The following is a 16,929-nucleotide window of genomic DNA, read 5'->3' as shown; positions in this document are numbered from 1 at the left end:
TGCAACTAGGAAAGGCTGCAGCGAGACAGACCACATTAGAACAGGTATAAGAACTTATTGGATAGAAGAAATAAGGCTGAAAATTTTGTTACAGAGTCTCTTTAACGCTCCTTTTGTCTTTTTCCATCATTCCAGTTATGCAAAGGGATCTCAGTGCTGCTCAGTGATTTCTTTGCTTTGTTCCTTAAAGGACAACTGTAATGAGAGGGATATGGGGGCTGCATTTTTATTTCTTTTTAAACAATACCAGTTGCCTGGAAACCCTGCTGATCTATTTGGCTGCAGTGGTGTCTGAATAATACCAGAAACAAGCATGCAGCTAATCTTGTCAGATCTGACAATAATGTCAGAAACACCTGATCTGCTGCCTGCTTGTTCAGGGTTCATGGCTAAAAGTGTTAGAGGTAGAGGATCAGCCGGATAGCCAGACAACTGGTATTGCTTAAAGAGACTCCGTAACAAAAATTGCATCCTGTTTTTTATCATCCTACAAGTTCCAAAAGCTATTCTAATGTGTTCTGGCTTACTGCAGCACGTTCTACTATCACCATCTCTGTAATAAATCAACTTATCTCTCTCTTGTCAGATTTGTCAGGCCTGTGTCTGGAAGGCTGCCAAGTTCTTCAGTGTTGTGGTTCTGCTATGAACTCCCCCATCCAGGCCCCTCTCTGCACACTGCCTGTGTGATATTTAGATTAGTGCAGCTTCTCTCTGTTCTATTATCTTTTACAAGCTGGATAAATCCTCCTCTGAGCTGGCTGGGCTTTCACATACTGAGGAATTACATACAGGCACAGCTGTTTGCACTCTGCAGGAAGAAATAGCCTGACACTTCAGTGGAAGATAGCTGCAGGGGGAAAGAAACACACAAATGATCTCTTGAGATTCAAAAGGATGGCTGTATACAGCCTGCTTGTGTATGAATGTATTTTCTATGTGTGGACATACTGTACATCAATCTACTTCCTGTTTTGGTGGCCATTTTGTTTGTTTATAAACAAACTTTTAAAAACTGGCGAGGAGCGGCGAAATTGTGACAGAGGGTAATAGGAGATGTCCCCTAACGCACTGGTATGTTTACTTTTGTGCGATTTTAACAATACAGATTCTCTTTAAAGAGACTCTAAAGCGAGAATAAATCTTGCTTCAGAGCTCATAGTTAGCAGGGGCACGTGTGCCCCTGCTAAAACACTGCTATCCCGCTGCTAAACGGGGGTCCCTTCACCCCCAAACCCCCCCCCTGCAAAATTATCGACCAACTTGGTCGCAGATTTTGCTCTTCCTGGAGGCAGGGCTAACGGCTGCAGCCCTGCCTCACAGCGCGTCTATCAGACGCGCATCGCCGCCTCTCCCCCGCCCCTCTCAGTGAAGGAAGACTGAGAGGGGCGGGGAGAGGCGGAGGTACGCGTCTGATAGACGCGCATGAGGCAGGGCTGCGGCGGTTAGCCCTGCCCCAACCAGGAAGCGCTCCCCGGCTGCACGGAGGGGATTTGGGGGTGAAGGGACCCCCGTTAAGCCACGGGATAGCGGCGTTTTAGCAGGGGCACACATGCCCCTGCTATCTATGAGGTCTGAAGCGAGATTTATTCTCGCGTCAGACTCTCTTTAAAAGGAAATAAATATGGCAGCATCCATATTCCTCTTGCTTCAGTTGTCCTTTAAAGTAAACCTGAAATAAAGGATAAAGAAAAAATTATACATACCTGGGGCTTTTTCCACGAAGCAGGTGGTTTCAGCGCATGGCGCTCACCGCCGGACACTGAAGCCAGGCGCCCTATAGCAGCAATGTTATGCTGCGTGGTAATTTGGGGCTCTGGAGATCACTGGACCCCAAATTACACCTCCCTCTGAGTTACCACGACTCAGAGGGGGAATAGTATTCAATGCCGCTGGGGAGCTTAGTGTCAGCCTTCATTCGGCTCTCCTGGAGCCTAACACACTGACGGCATACTGACACATGCGCTTTCTCCAGCCCCCCTCAGGCTAATCGTACCTTTGTCGTCCTCTTCCGCCACCTGGATCTTTTGCCACGGGCCTGGCTGCGTGCACGCACCCCGTCACGCTCCCAGCCATGGCACTGCACCTGCACCGACTGCCCCAACTGGTCAAAGTACCGGGACCTGTAGCAGAAGATCCAGGTAGCGGAAGAGGGTGGTGAGGGAACAATTAGCCTAAAGGGTGCTGGAGGAAGCCCCAGGTATGTATACTTTTTTCTTTATCCTTTATCTCAGGTACACTTTAAGCTCTTTTCACACTGACCTGTTGCATCAGACAATATCATTGCATAGCAAACACAATGCAATTATATTAGAATATTGGAAAATTCACATCGCTACGTTAGCAGTGTGGTGCGGCAAAATCCTTTGGAATAAGGTAAGGCATGCTGCACGGTTCCAGACAACATGCACAATTACAGTTGCCGTGAAGCATACTTTTCATTAACTGTATGCATCACATGGCGCGTTTAATGCACAATGTGACTTTTCCCTCTATCCTGTTTTCACAGGTTAAGCAGCTCAATAGCCCATTGTGAAACTAGCTTAATACACTTACTGTATGTTTCTTGGCTGGGGGGGGGGGGGGGGGGGGGCAGCAGCTACATAACCTGCCCACAGTAAAAATGTCACCATGTAATAAATGTCAGAATGTAAATCGGGGGAGAGGAAAGATTTTACAATGAGCAAACACTGACTAAATCATTTTTATACATAATTATTGTAAAAATGAAGCACTTTTTTAATTACACTATTTTCACTGGAGTTCCTCTTTAAATCCTTTTTAGGGAATATCTTTATAAAGAATAAAAGCCTTGCTGAGAATCCCCTATGAAGAGATGGACTAGTCCAAAACCTGTCACTTCTGTCAGCTTTCTACTACCTACTGTAAGTGACACCAACATAGGAGAAAAGTAATTTATGGCTCATTTTACTCTGGAAAAAACGTACTTCTTATTTGTTTATGTTTGTACATATTTTAAATTTTAAAATTTTTCGCCATAGTGCCCCTGTACTTTTTGTACCCTGTTGTTTTTACACAGTAATTCACAAACATGTAGAGCTTCCATGAGACTTTTGAATTTCTTATTCTTCACTGCTGTGCAGTTAGTCATAATCTGGTGAGGTTCAGTATTTTAATAACACCCTGCTTGTATCCAGTGGGTGTAGGGATTCAAATAGTAAGTACCGGTTTGTTTGGGTTTATTTATCATAGATGTCTATATACAAGGATCCTCCCTGTTTAATATGTAGCACATATAATATAATATAATATATATATATATATATATATATATATATATATATATATATATATATATATATATATATATATAAAAAGAAAGTACAAATATGCATTTTTTGCCTTCTGTGACTTTATACATGAATTTGCTGTTTTTATTTACTGAAGGTTTGCAGGGTATAAGCCTTTGACCAGGGTTCAAATTCCGGCTTAAGCCAGTATGTAAAACAATAAGGAGTCTTTAGGCAAGGCTCCCTAATGCTCCTGATTGCCCATGGAGAACATCCTAAGTAGCTGCAGCCCTAAAGCAGTTTGACTCCACCAGGAAATGTTGTTTACTTGTTTATGGTATTTTCTTGTCTTGTCAATGTTTGTGTTCAGAAACAGTTGTGCTTCCCTTTTTTAGGGATGGTCGGAAATGCCAATTTCCGCTTCCGCCAAAAATCCGCATTCCGCCATTGCCATTTTCTGCTACCGCTATCAATTCCGCTTTCTGCTACCAATTTTCGCATTCCGATGCGGATTTTCGTGGTAATTTCCACCAACTTTAACCTCCTTGCTCAGCTCGGGGTAACCTGCGCAGGAGGATTTCTCAGGCCCCGCTGGGCCGATTTGCATAATTTCTTTTTGTTACAAGCAGCTAGCACTTTGCTAGCTGCTTGTAACATTCGATCGCCGCCGCTACCTGCCGATTCGCTGCTACCCGCCGAGCCTCCCCCCCCCGCCCCAGACCCCTGCGCAGCCTGGCCAATCAGTGCCAGGCAGCGCTGAGGGGTGGATCGGGATTCCCTGTGACGTCCCGACGTCCATGACGTCGGTGACGTCATCCCGCCCCGTCGCCATGGTGACCGTAGAAGTCCTGCAGGAAATCCCGTTCTGAACGGGATTTCCTGCTTACTCTGATCGCCGAAGGCGATCGGAGTGGGTGGGGGGATGCCGCCGCTCAGCGGCTATCATGTAGCGAGCCCTGGGCTCGCTACATGATTTAAAAAAATTTTTTTTAAAAAGTTCTCCGCTGCCTCCTTGCCGGCGAGAATTAGACCGGCAAGGAGGTTAACATTGATTTTCTCAAAAACTACAAGGTCTTTTTAAAATATTTTTTCCTCTTGTTCCCACTTGTCTGCTTAACATTCCCTGAAAATTTGGTGTTTCTAGCTTCTATGGGGGCTTTGCTATTAACCTCCAAAGTTGGTGTCATACCGCATAGCGGTTCCAATGCGGATTTTCACGGTAATTTCTGCCGATTTTAACCACTTGAGGACCTAGGGCTTTACCCCCCTTAAGGACCGGCCACTTTTTTTCCATTCAGACCACTGCAGCTTTCACGGTTTATTGCTCGCTCATACAACCTACCACCTAAATTAATTTTGGCTCCTTTTCTTATCACTAATAAAGCTTTCTTTTGGTGCTATTTGATTGCTCCTGCGATTTTTACTTTTTATTATATTCATCAAAAAAGACATGAATTTTGGCAAAAAAATGATTTTTTTAACTTTCTGTGCTGACATTTTTCAAATAAAGTAAAATTTCTGTATACATGCAGCGCGAAAAATGTGGACAAACATGTTTTTGATTAAAAAAAAAACATTCAGTGTATATTTATTGGTTTGGGTAAAAGTTATAGCGTTTACAAACTATGGTGCAAAAAGTGAATTTTCCCATTTTCAAGCATCTATGACTTTTCTGACCACCTGTCATGTTTCATGAGGGGCTAGAATTCCAGGATAGTATAAATACCCCCCAAATAACCCCATTTTGGAAAGAAGACATCCCAAAGTATTCACTGAGAGGCATAGTGAGTTCATAGAAGATATTAATTTTTGTCACAAGTAAGCGGAAAATGACACTTTGTGACAAAAAAAAAAAAAAGTTTCCATTTCTTCTAACTTGCGACAAAAAAAAATGAAATCTGCCACGGACTCACCATGCCCCTCTCTGAATACCTTGAAGTATCTACTTTCCAAAATGGGGTCATTTGTGGGGTGTGTTTACTGTCCTCGCATTTTGGGGGGTGCTAATTTGTAAGCACCCCTGTAAAGCCTAAAGGGGTTAATTGGACTTTGGGCCCCTTAGCGCAGTTAGGCTGCAAAAAAGTGCCACACATGTGGTATTGCCGTACTCAGGAGAAGTAGTATAATGTGTTTTGGGGCCTATTTTTACACATACCAATGCTGGGTGGGAGAAATATCTCTGTAAATGACAATTTTTTAATTTTTTTACACACAATTGTCCATTTACAGAGATCTTTCTCCCACTCAGCATGGGTATGTGTACAAATACACCCCAAAACACATTATACTACTTCTCCTGAGTACAGCGATACCACATGTGTGGCACTTTTTTGCACCCTAACTGCGCTAAGGGGCCCAAAGTCCAATGAGTACCTTTAGGATTTCACAGGTCATTTTGAGAAATTTCGTTTCAAGACTACTCCTTACGGTTTAGGGCCCCTAAAATGCCAGGACAGTATAGGAACCCCACAAATGACCCCATTTTAGAAAGAAGACACCCCAAGGTATTCAGTTAGTAGTACGGTGAGTTCATAAAAGATTTTATTTTTTGTCACAAGTTAGCGGAAAATGACACTTTGTGAAAAAACCAATAAAAATCAATTTCCGCTAACTTGTGACAAAAAATAAAATCTTCTATGAACTCACCGTACTACTAACAGAATACCTTGGGGTGTCTTCTTTCTAAAATGGAGTCATTTGTGGGGTTCCTATACCTTCCTGGCATTTTAGGGGCCCTAAACCGTGAGGAGTAGTCTTGAAACAAAATTTCTCAAAATGACCTGTGAAATCCTAAAGGTACTCATTGGACTTTGGGCCCCTTAGCGCAGTTAAGGTGCAAAAAAGTGCCACACATGTGGTTTCGCCGTACTCGGGAGAAGTAGTACAATGTGTTTTGGGGTGTATTTTTACACATACCCATGCTGGGTGGGAGAAATAACTCTGTAAAATGACAATTGTGTGTAAAAAAATCAAAAGATTGTCATTTACAGAGGTATTTCTCCCACCCAGCATGGGTATGTGTAAAAATACACCTCAAAACACATTGTACTACTTCTCCCGAGTACGGCGATACCACATGTGTGGCACTTTTTTGCACCCTAACTGCACTAAGGGGCCCAAAGTCCAATGAGTACCTTTAGGATTTCACAGGTCATTTTTGTTTCAAGACTACTCCTCACGGTTTAGGGCCCCTAAAATGCCAGGGCAGTATAGGAACCCCACTAATGACCCCATTTTAGAAAGAAGACACCCCAAGGTATTCCGTTAGGAGTATGGTGAGTTCATAGAAGTTTTTATTTTTTTGTCACAAGTTAGCGGAAATTGATTTTAATTGTTTTTTTTCACAAAGTGTCATTTTCCGCTAACTTGTGACAAAAAATAAAATCTTCTATGAACTCACCATACTCCGTACGGAGTACCTTTGGGTGTCTTCTTTCTAGAATGGGGTCATTTGTGGGGTTCCTATACTGCCCTGGCATTTTAGGGGCCCTAAACCGTGAGGAGTAGTCTTGAAATAAATGTCGCAAAATGACCTGTAAAATCCTAAAGGTACTCATTGGACTTTGGGCCCCTTAGCGTACTTAGGGTGTAAAAAATTGCCACACATGTGGTACCGCCGTACTCAGGAGAAGTAGTATAATGTGTTTTGGGGTGTATTTTTACACATACCCATGCTAAGTGGGAGAAATATCTCTGTAAATGACAATTGTTTGATTTTTTTTACACATAATTGTCCATTTACATAGAAATTTCTCCCACCCAGCATGGGTATGTGTAAAAATACACCCCAAAACACATTATAATACTTTTCCTGAGTACGGCGGTACCACATGTGTGACACTTTTTTGCAGCCTAGGTGCGCTAAGGGGCCCAACGTCCTATTCACAGGTCATTTTGAGGCATTTGTTTTCTAGACTACTCCTCGCGGTTTTAGGGCCCCTAAAATGCCAGGGCAGTATAGGAACCCCACAAGTGACCCCATTTTAGAAAGAAGACACCCCAAGGTATTCCGTTAGGTGTATGGCGAGTTCATAGAAGATTTTATTTTTTGTCACAAGTTAGTGAAAAATGACACTTTGTGAAAAAAAACCAATAAAAATCAATTTCCGCTAACTTTTGACAAAAAATAAAATCTTCTATGAACTCGTCATACACCTAACAGAATACCTTGAGGTGTCTTTTTTTCTAAAATGGGGTCACTTGTGGGGTTCCTATACCACCCTGGCATTTTACGGGCCCAAAACCGTGAGTAGTCTGGAAACCAAATGTCTCAAAATGACTGTTCAGGGGTATAAGCATCTGCAAATTTTGATGACAGGTGGTCTATGAGGGGGCGAATTTTGTGGAACCGGTCATAAGCAGGGTGGCCTTTTAGATGACAGGTTGTATTGGGCCTGATCTGATGGATAGGAGTGCTAGGGGGTGACAGGAGGTGATTGATGGGTGTCTCAGGGGGTGGTTAGAGGGGAAAATAGATGCAATCAATGCACTGGGGAGGTGATCGGAAGGGGGTCTGAGGGGGATCTGAGGGTTTGGCCAAGTGATCAGGAGCCCACACGGGGCAAATTTTGGCCTGATCTGATGGGTAGGTGTGCTAGGGGGTGACAGGAGGTGATTGATGGGTGTCTCAAGGTGTGATTAGAGGGGGGAATAGATGCAAGCAATGCACTGGCGAAGTGATCAGGGCTGGGGTCTGAGGGCATTCTGAGGGTGTGGGCGGGTGATTGAGTGCCCTAGGGGCAGATAGGGGTCTAATCTGATAGGTAGCAGTGACAGGGGGTGATTGATGGGTAATTAGTGGGTGTTTAGGGTAGAGAACAGATGTAAACACTGCACTTGGGAGGTGATCGGACGTCGGATCTGCGGGCGATCTATTGGTGTGGGTGGGTGATCAGATTGCCCGCAAGGGGCAGGTTAGGGGCTGATTGATGGGTGGCAGTGACAGCGGGTGATTGATGGGTGGCAGTGACAGGGGGTGATTGATGGGTGATTGTTAGGTGATTGACAGGTGATTGACAGGTAATCAGTGGGTTATTACAGGGGAGAACAGATGTAAATATTGCACTGGTGAATTGATAAGGGGGGGTCTGAGGGCAATCTGAGCGTGTAGGCGGGTGATTGGGTGCCCGCAAGGGGCAGATTAGGGTCTGATCTGATGGGTAACAGTGACAGGTGGTGATAGGGGGTGATTGATGGGTAATTAGTGGGTGTTTAGAGGAGAGAATAGATGTAAACACTGCGCTTGGGTGGTGATCTGATGTCGGATCTGCGGGCGATCTATTGGTGTGGGTGGGTGATCAGTTTGCCCGCAAGGGGCAGGTTAGGGGCTGATTGATGGGTGGCAGTGACAGGGGGTGATTGATGGGTGGCAGTGACAGGGGGTGATTGATGGGTGATTGACAGGTGATTGACAGGTGATCAGTGGGTTATTACAGGGAAGGACAGATGTAAATAATGCCCTGGCGAATTGATAAGGGGGGGTCTGAGGGCAATCTGAGCGTGTAGGCGGGTGATTGGGTGCCCGCAAGGGGCAGATTAGGGTCTGATCTGATGGGTAATAGTGACAGGTGGTGATAGGGGGTGATTGATGGGTGATTGATGGGTAATTAGTGGGTGTTTAGAGGAGAGAATAGATGTAAACACTGCGCTTGGGTGGTGATCTGATGTCGGATCTGCGGGCGATCTATTGGTGTGGGTGGGTGATCAGATTGCCCGCAAGGGGCAGGTTAGGGGCTGATTGATGGGTGGCAGTGACAGGGGGTAATTGATGGGTGATTGATGGGTGATTGACAGGTGATTGACAGGTGATCAGGGGGAATAGATGCATACAGTACATGGGGGGGGGGGGGTCTGGGGGGGGGGTCTGGGGAGAATCTGAGGGGTGGGGGTTGATCGGGAGGGAGCAGGAGGCAGGGGGGGATAAAAAAAAAATAGCGTTGACAGATAGTGACAGGGAGTGATTGATGGGTGATTAGGGGGGTGATTGGGTGCAAACAGGGGTCTGGGGGGTGGGCAGGGGGGGGGGTCTGATGGGTGCTTTGGGCGATCTGGGGCAGGGGGGGGGGGAAATCAGTGTGCTTGGTGCAGACTAGGGTGGCTGCAGCCTGCCCTGGTGGTCCCTCGGACACTGGGACCACCAGGGCAGGAGGCAGCCTGTATAATACACTTTGTAAACATTACAAAGTGTATTATACACTTTGTATGCGGCGATCGTCGGGTTAACATCCCGCCGGCGCTTCCGTATGGCCGGCGGGATGTTGCGGCGGGTGAGCGGCGCCAGGCGGAGGCGGAGGATCGCGTCACTGATGACGCGATCGCTCCGCCCATGCCCCTACAAGGACCGCCGCCATTTGTCAATACGGCGGTCCTTGCGGGGTCCACTTCCCGGCCGCCATTTGTCAATACGGCGGTCGGGAAGTGGTTAACATCGATTTTCTCAAAAACTACAAAGTTTTTTTAAAAATTTTTTTTGTTCTTGTTTTCATTTGTCTGCTTAACATTCTCTGAAAATTTGGTGTTTCTTGCTTCTATGAGGGATTTGCTATTAACCTCTAAAGTCGTCATCATACCGCATATCAGTAATGCAAATTTTCTGCATTTTATATTACAGTCAACAGACGCCAACTTTGGAGGTTAATAGCAAATCCCCCATAGGTTCTACAAACACCAAATTTTCAGGGTATGTTAAGCAGAAAAGTGGAAACAAGAGAAAAAAAATTATTTCAAAAAGAGAAAATCGATGTTAAAATCAGCAGAAATGACCGTGAAAATCCAAATTGGAACCGCTATGCGGTATGATGCCGACTTTAGAGGTTAATAGCAAAGCCCCCGTAGGTGCTAGAAACACCAAATTTTCAGGGAATGTTAACCAGTAGGAACAAGGGGAAAAAATCTTTCAAAAAGACCTTGTAGTTTTTGAGAACATCAATAATAACGTTGTCCGAAATTTCCACGATTTCTGCGAAAATCCGCCTACCGCACTTGCATTACCAATTTCCGAATTTCAATGCGGAAATGCAATTTCCGATCGGAAATTCGGAAATTGCATTTCCGCAGAATATGAACAAGCATCAGTAGTCTTGATTTTACTTATGGCTGTACTTTACGTGTTTTGTATTAGATCTGAAAAAGTTGTGCTCTAGGAGTAATGAAACATCTAGAAAACATGAAGGTATGTTATTTTCATTTGATATACCATGACTTGGATACATTTGAAGCTAATACAGATATTAAAGTCTGATATGTGATGGATTCTATAGAGCAGTCTTTCTCAACCTTTTTACCCTGGAGGAACCCTGCAAATAACTTTTGGATCTCAAGGAACCCCTGCAAACAATTTTTTGATCTTGAGGAACCCCTGCATTTAATTTTCAGGAGGCATGGTCTTTAAAATTAGGTGAGGCTGTTAATTTTACTACCTCCTATTACACTGCCACTCATTATAGTGTGCTCATTATTATTCTGACCCCAATTTAGTGCTTCTTTTTACAGTACCCCCTATTATAATGTGCTTTATTATACTTCCTCCACGATGGGGTAAAATGCCAAGGAACCCCTGCAGAGTCCTCAAGGAACCCTGGTTGAGAAAGCCTGCTATAGAGGATCAGGGTATAAAGTCAGAACTTCTGTAGAAGACTCTTACACATATTGATGAAACTTACTTATATATGAGTGAAGTATTGAGTTGCCCCCAGAAGACCCTATCCAAAGATCATGCTGATTGTAGAGGTCATTTTTATTATTATTATTATTTAGTATTTATATAGCGCCGACATATTACGCAGCGCTGTACAGTGTATATATATATATATATATATATATATATATATATATATATTGCCTTGTCACTAACTGTCCCTCAAAGGAGCTCACAATCTAATCCCTACCATTGCCATATGTCTATATTATGTAGTGTAAGTACTGTAGTCTAGGGCCAATTTTTAGGGGGAGACAATTAAATTATCTGTATGTTTGAAATATAATAAAGGAGGTGGAGCAAAGGCTAGTATAAGAAATTACCTTGGCCAGTTGATCAAAGATAGATATGAATTCCTGTAACTTGCAGGTTTTCATATTTATTGACAGTTTTCTGTGAGTATGCCAGACCGTATAGTGCAGTGTTTCTCAACATTGTATTGGTATGTACCCCTTTTATAACCCTGTACTCACCAAGTACCCCCTAGCATAGTAAACATTATCGAAAGTACCCCTAGAAAATACAGTATATATTTAATATTCATTTAATCGTAGCACATGATAATTGGTTCTAAACAAATTCCAAGCATTTACTATTTACTATTACTTTTAAAATACTAATTTGGTGTTGTTTAAATAAGATTTATTATTTTTTAAATCTCTAAATGTGTTATTCTTGGTTAAGTATATGAAGCCCTTTGGAATCATCAGAAGAACCTAGGGTATAGACAACCGGTACCAATCCATCTTTTTCTACAAAAACTGTTCCATGTTGTGTGTAGTCCAGATAAGGAAGAGTGATATGGTTGTCACAATATTAGATTTTTTATCAACCATGCTCATTGGCAGCACGGTGGCGAAGTGGTTAGCACTCTTGTCTTGCAGCGCTGGGTCCCCAGTTTTAATCCCAGTCAGGGTTCTATCCACACAGAGTTTGTATGTTCTCCCAGTTTCCTCTGGGCACTCTGATTCCTTTCCACATCCCAAAAACATACAGAGAAGTTAATAGGCTTCTCTCTAAATTGGCCCTAGACTATGATACGTACACTACACAAATACATACATAGACATGACTATGGCAGAGATTAGATTGTGAACCCATCTAATGCTGGATACACTCGATGCATTCCAGCACTCGATGCCCCGCTCGATTCCCGGCCGCTCAATTATTTCCAAGCATTTCCGAGCGCATTTCGATGATTGTTAGGTCGATTCTCATGCAAAGTATGCCAAATCGAGCTAACGATACATCGAAACGGGAATCGGACATGTCGGAAATAATTGAGCGGCCGGGAATCAATGGGAATCGAGTGCGGAAACGCACCATGTGTACCCAGCATAAGGGACAGGCAATGACAAGACAATATACTCTGTACAGCGCTGTGGAAGATGTCAGCGCTATATAGTAATAATACAGTGCTTCACACTGACAGTGACACGGGTTATTTCTTAAAAATAAACTTTATTACATCTTTGACAAGGCATTTATATATGTACTGATTTTCATTGCTTGGAGTGCTATTGAGTTCACAATTTAACAAATCAATGTCTTCACTGTTTAACTAAATCCAGCACTGTGACAAAATGATCATCTGCTTTATCAAGCTGGATAATCCGAGAGATGAACCATTTCACCTGTGGAGAGAAAAAGACAGTAAGAACTCTGCTAGAGCCAGAAAAACACATTGCATTCATTAACACTCTTTAGCCATTTACCATTTCACTGTGAACCGGCAGATAAACATTATATGAATTAAACATAGCCCACATTGATTTATCATCCTCCGTTACCAACCCAAAAAATAAAAACAGTGCTGTCGCATTTTTTATTTATTCAGTAGCTCTGTAATAGCTGAACACGATCTGGCCTGCTCTACTGAGCAGACACGAGCCACCTGCGCAGTAGAGCGGACCGGATTGGGATCAGCTACTTCCGCTGGAGCCCAGTGGTAATCCACTACTGCGTCTGCGCACATGCGGACAAGCCCTTCCTTGTCAGTGGATTTTTTGGGGTTACCGGTGCTGGAAAGGATGGATGGAGGGGGAACGGGGGAAGCCTCTTTTGGATCCAAAGGCTTCCCCCTCCCGAGGTAAGTACCCCTTTTAGAGGCACTTTTTACCCCTACAGGTGTACTTTAAGATATGTCCACACTGTTTGGGTGACAAACTAAGACTCGGCTAAGATGCTTGCCCAACTGCTTTTTTTTAATTCACAATCTGATTTCTAAAAAAGTTGGGATGTTGTGTAAAATGTGAATAAAAACAATCAATGATCTGCAAATCTTGTAAAAAAATATACGAGGGTCATACAGAAAGTAAATTTGAGTACATAAAGAGAGACTTGCTCGGCACCCGGCAACTAGAGGGGTCACACCACACTATATGCAACAAACAGTATTCCGGGTCCACCCGTTAACTCCACCGGTTGCATAGCGCATAAGGACGTGCTGCCGGTAAAAAAAGGGGAGAGGAAACATTTGCAGTTGCTGTACAAGCGCTGTAGCAGCGCGAAACACCTGTAGTGCCGTCCTGCCACCCCCTTGTCACCTCACCTCTCACACCCAAACACCCATCACGGAAACAGATTCGATGTAACTATGCTGGACTGTATTTATGATGGCTGCATTGTTTGAGAATAAATGCATGGTACAGGTCAGTGCCTGGTCTATGTCTTGTTGTACAGCCAATACAGAAAGTAAAGACCGTGTTTATGTAAACAAATATTTATTTTATTTTAAACACTTTGTCTTCTGATAATTTCTGACTATTTTTCCACATAATCCCTGCCTTTATTTAAGCACTTGAAATATATTTTTACAAGGTTTCAAGTGATTACAGACTGCAGCGGGTTGGCAAATGGTAAAAGCAAGTAATCCCAAACTCACACTGCTATGTAAATAAATGCACTGCCCCACACACAAACCCTACATGTTTCACTCCCTCAAATGGGGGGGCTTCGTCAGGGGTATAAAGTGCCAGCCAGGCTGCTGATTAAGCCATTATGCTGTCATAATGTGATATTTGTTGATTGTTGTATGTAGATAGCACTAGGCACTCTGGCACTGGGCACTTTATACCCCTGACAAGTGGCAAACACCCCCCCCCCCTCGTTTGAGGGGATGAAATATGTAGGGTTTGTGTGGGGGTGTACTTATTTACATAGCAGTGTGAATTGCTATGTAAATTGAATGGGAGTACTTGCTTTATGTACAGCACGATGCACATTTTCTAGCACTTTGATCTTGGGATTCTGCATTGGTCCTCAATGCTAGTGTGTAGGAATGAGCCTGAATTTTCACCACATTCATTTTTGCATTAAAATTTGTATTTTTGCCTTAATATAATGGATTTGTGAAAATTCAAAATGTCTTAAAAAATGTTGTTCATGGCCAGTGACTTAGTTCAGTGCATTTAGTATTTGGCATGCCTATATATTTTGATGGTTTTGTTTTTTTCATACCAACTGTGCAAAAAAATTGAAACTTTTGCAAAAATGATGGTAAGGCAAAAACGACCATATTTACTGATCACTGCTGGTGAGCCATGAGAGGTCATGTAAGGGCAATGGATGTCAGAGTAACAGGTCGGCCCTACTTTGCTGGATACCTTGCTCTGAATTATCAGTGCTGTTTGCACATGTACAGAACACACACGCTTATATGATTGTAGCCATGTAACCTCCCCCATCTTACTCTGCACAACACAATAATTACCTATACTACTTATAATGATAATAATAACAACAATCCTCATTATTAGTGATACAATAAGTGCAAACATTTTCTAGCCTGGTACTGAGGAGGCAGCAGAAGGTGGACCTAACAGATTACTAGATAGTTAACACACATCTACTAAGTTTAAATAGATCAACTGTTAGAAGCCTAGTCCTAGGTGGGACTATTTGGCATAGAAACATACTTTTTAGGTCATCATTAATCATCTTTTTCAATAATCATTATTTATTCCTTCTGTTTTATAATATTAAGGGAAAAATCTCTCATTCTATTACCTTTACAAGTGTGATAGTTGCGCTGTAGAGGAAACTTAGAAGAAACAGAGCGATGAAAGTGGCAGCCGTGGACCATGGACTGTCCTCATCCTCCTCATTACCTTCTTCACAGATGAAGAGCTCTAATGTAAGAAAAGTTGGAGGACATTGTTAGACAACTAGTGTCACTGAAAATGATGACAAAAAACATGAGTTTCTGACCTAAAACTAATTTTTCTTTCTCATATAATGACAACCTCCCGTTGGTGTTTGTTGGGCACTGAGAGAGGATATTCTTTAACAGAACGTCTGCAGAAAGCCCGGGAGTAAAAAGGGAGTGGGAATTATTCATGGTATGATTTGATTCAGGTAGATTGCGTTATATAGATCTTGTGCTGCTATGTCATGTTCCATGCTCTTACTACTCTGGCCCTTCTACAGCTTCCACCATCTGTTTTTCAGGAATTTCGCACAGATGTCTATGAGACTTATAGTGCGCACACATGCACAAATTCTACCCAGCTAATTCTAGCCAGCCCAGCATCACCAGCAGCCATGCCAACATCACCTCCAGCCAGGCCAGCCAGCCCAGCATCACCAGCAGCAGCCAGCCCAGCATCACCAGCAGCCATGCCAACATCACCTCCAGCCAGGCCAGCCAGCCCAGCATCACCAGCAGCAGCCAGCCCAGCATCACCAGCAGCCAGGCCAGCCCAGCATTACCAGCAGCAGCCGGCCCAGCATCACCTCCAGCCAGCCCAGCATTACCAGCAGCAGCCAGCCCAGCATCACCAGCAGCCAGCCCAGCATCACCAGCAGCCAGCCCAGCCCAGCATCACTGCCATCCATGCCAGGCAGCCCAAAATCATCTCCAGCCAGGCCATCTAGCCCAGAATCATCAGCAGCATCATCAGGTAGCCCAGCATCACCTCCAGCCAGCTCAGTATCACCACCAACCAGCCCAGCATCACCACCAGCAAGGCCAGCATCACCGCCAGCAAAGCCACAGCACTACCACCAGCTAAGCCACAGCATTACTGCCAGCCAGGCCACAGCATAGTCGCCAGCCAGGCCACATCACTGCCAGCCAGGCCAGCACAGCACAGCACAGCCCAGCAGCACTTCCAGCCAAGCCACTGCATCTACACCAAGCAGGCAGCATCACCACCAGGCCAGCCAGCAAAGCCCAGCATCACTACCAGCCAGACCACAATATCACCACCAGCCCAGCCATAGAATTCCCCCCAGCCCGAACAGCTTCACCAGGCCACTCGGCAAGCATGGCTTCACCAGGCCAGTCAGCCCACACAGCATCACAAAGCCAGCCAGCACAACCCACATAGCATCACTAGGCAAGCTGAGCATATCAACCAAACCAGCCATCTGAGGAAAGCACACAAACCTACCAGTCATCACAGCATCACCAGACCAGCCGAGGACAACACAGAAGCCAGGTGAGGGGACTCTGTCTAGTCATGTTTAGGGGACACTAGATATTTCTATGTGAGGAGGCAGCCCCCTGAGCGCTGAGGGGGGCGCTGTAATGGAGGGGGGAGCCGCAGCCGCGGGGAGGGTAGCCCGACCTCTCCCTCCCTTCCTCTCCCCGGGCCGCCCTCCGTGTTCCCCCCTCAGATGCAGAGTGATTGCAGCAGGAAGCACTGTATACAACTCACCTCCCTGCGTTCCAATCGCTGCTCACTTGCCGCTGGACTCCTGCTCTGCATAGCCGGTATACACACGCTGCTTCCTGTTTAGCAGGAAGCAGCGTGTGTATCAGCATCTATGCAGAGCAGGAGTCCAGCGGCAAGTGAGTGGCGATTGGAACGCAGGGAGGTGAGTTGTATACAGCGCTTCCTGCTGCAATCACTCTTCATCTGAAGGGGGAACACGGAGGGCGGCCCGGGGAGAGGAAGGGAGGGAGAGGTCGGGCTGCCCTCCCCGTGGCTGAATCCCCCCTCCATTATGGGTGGGGGGCACCTACCTACCTCACCTATACTG

The 16,929-nt window shown here is 44.6% G+C and overlaps 1 protein-coding gene and 2 gene segments (V, D, J or C); all 3 read right to left on the bottom strand.

The window, feature by feature from the left end:
* The window catches only part of LOC137561945 (Ig gamma chain C region-like), a 50,973-nt gene extending 39,652 nt beyond the window's left edge, over positions 1–11,321 (bottom strand). The window contains 1 exon segment of the C gene segment in view: positions 11,268–11,321. Within this exon segment, the coding sequence occupies positions 11,268–11,321 (54 nt within the window).
* The window catches only part of LOC137521936 (immunoglobulin mu heavy chain-like), a 956,922-nt gene that overhangs the window by 84,870 nt on the left and 855,123 nt on the right, over positions 1–16,929 (bottom strand). The window lies entirely within an intron of this gene.
* Positions 1–16,929, bottom strand: part of LOC137521952 (Ig alpha chain C region-like) — a 328,184-nt gene that overhangs the window by 136,387 nt on the left and 174,868 nt on the right.

The sequence above is a fragment of the Hyperolius riggenbachi genome, chromosome 1 (assembly GCF_040937935.1).
Source record: "Hyperolius riggenbachi isolate aHypRig1 chromosome 1, aHypRig1.pri, whole genome shotgun sequence".
NCBI classification, from domain to species: Eukaryota; Metazoa; Chordata; class Amphibia; order Anura; family Hyperoliidae; genus Hyperolius; species Hyperolius riggenbachi.
The sequence above is the reverse complement of the archived record's forward strand: the minus strand, read 5'-3'. Positions and strand labels throughout refer to the sequence as shown.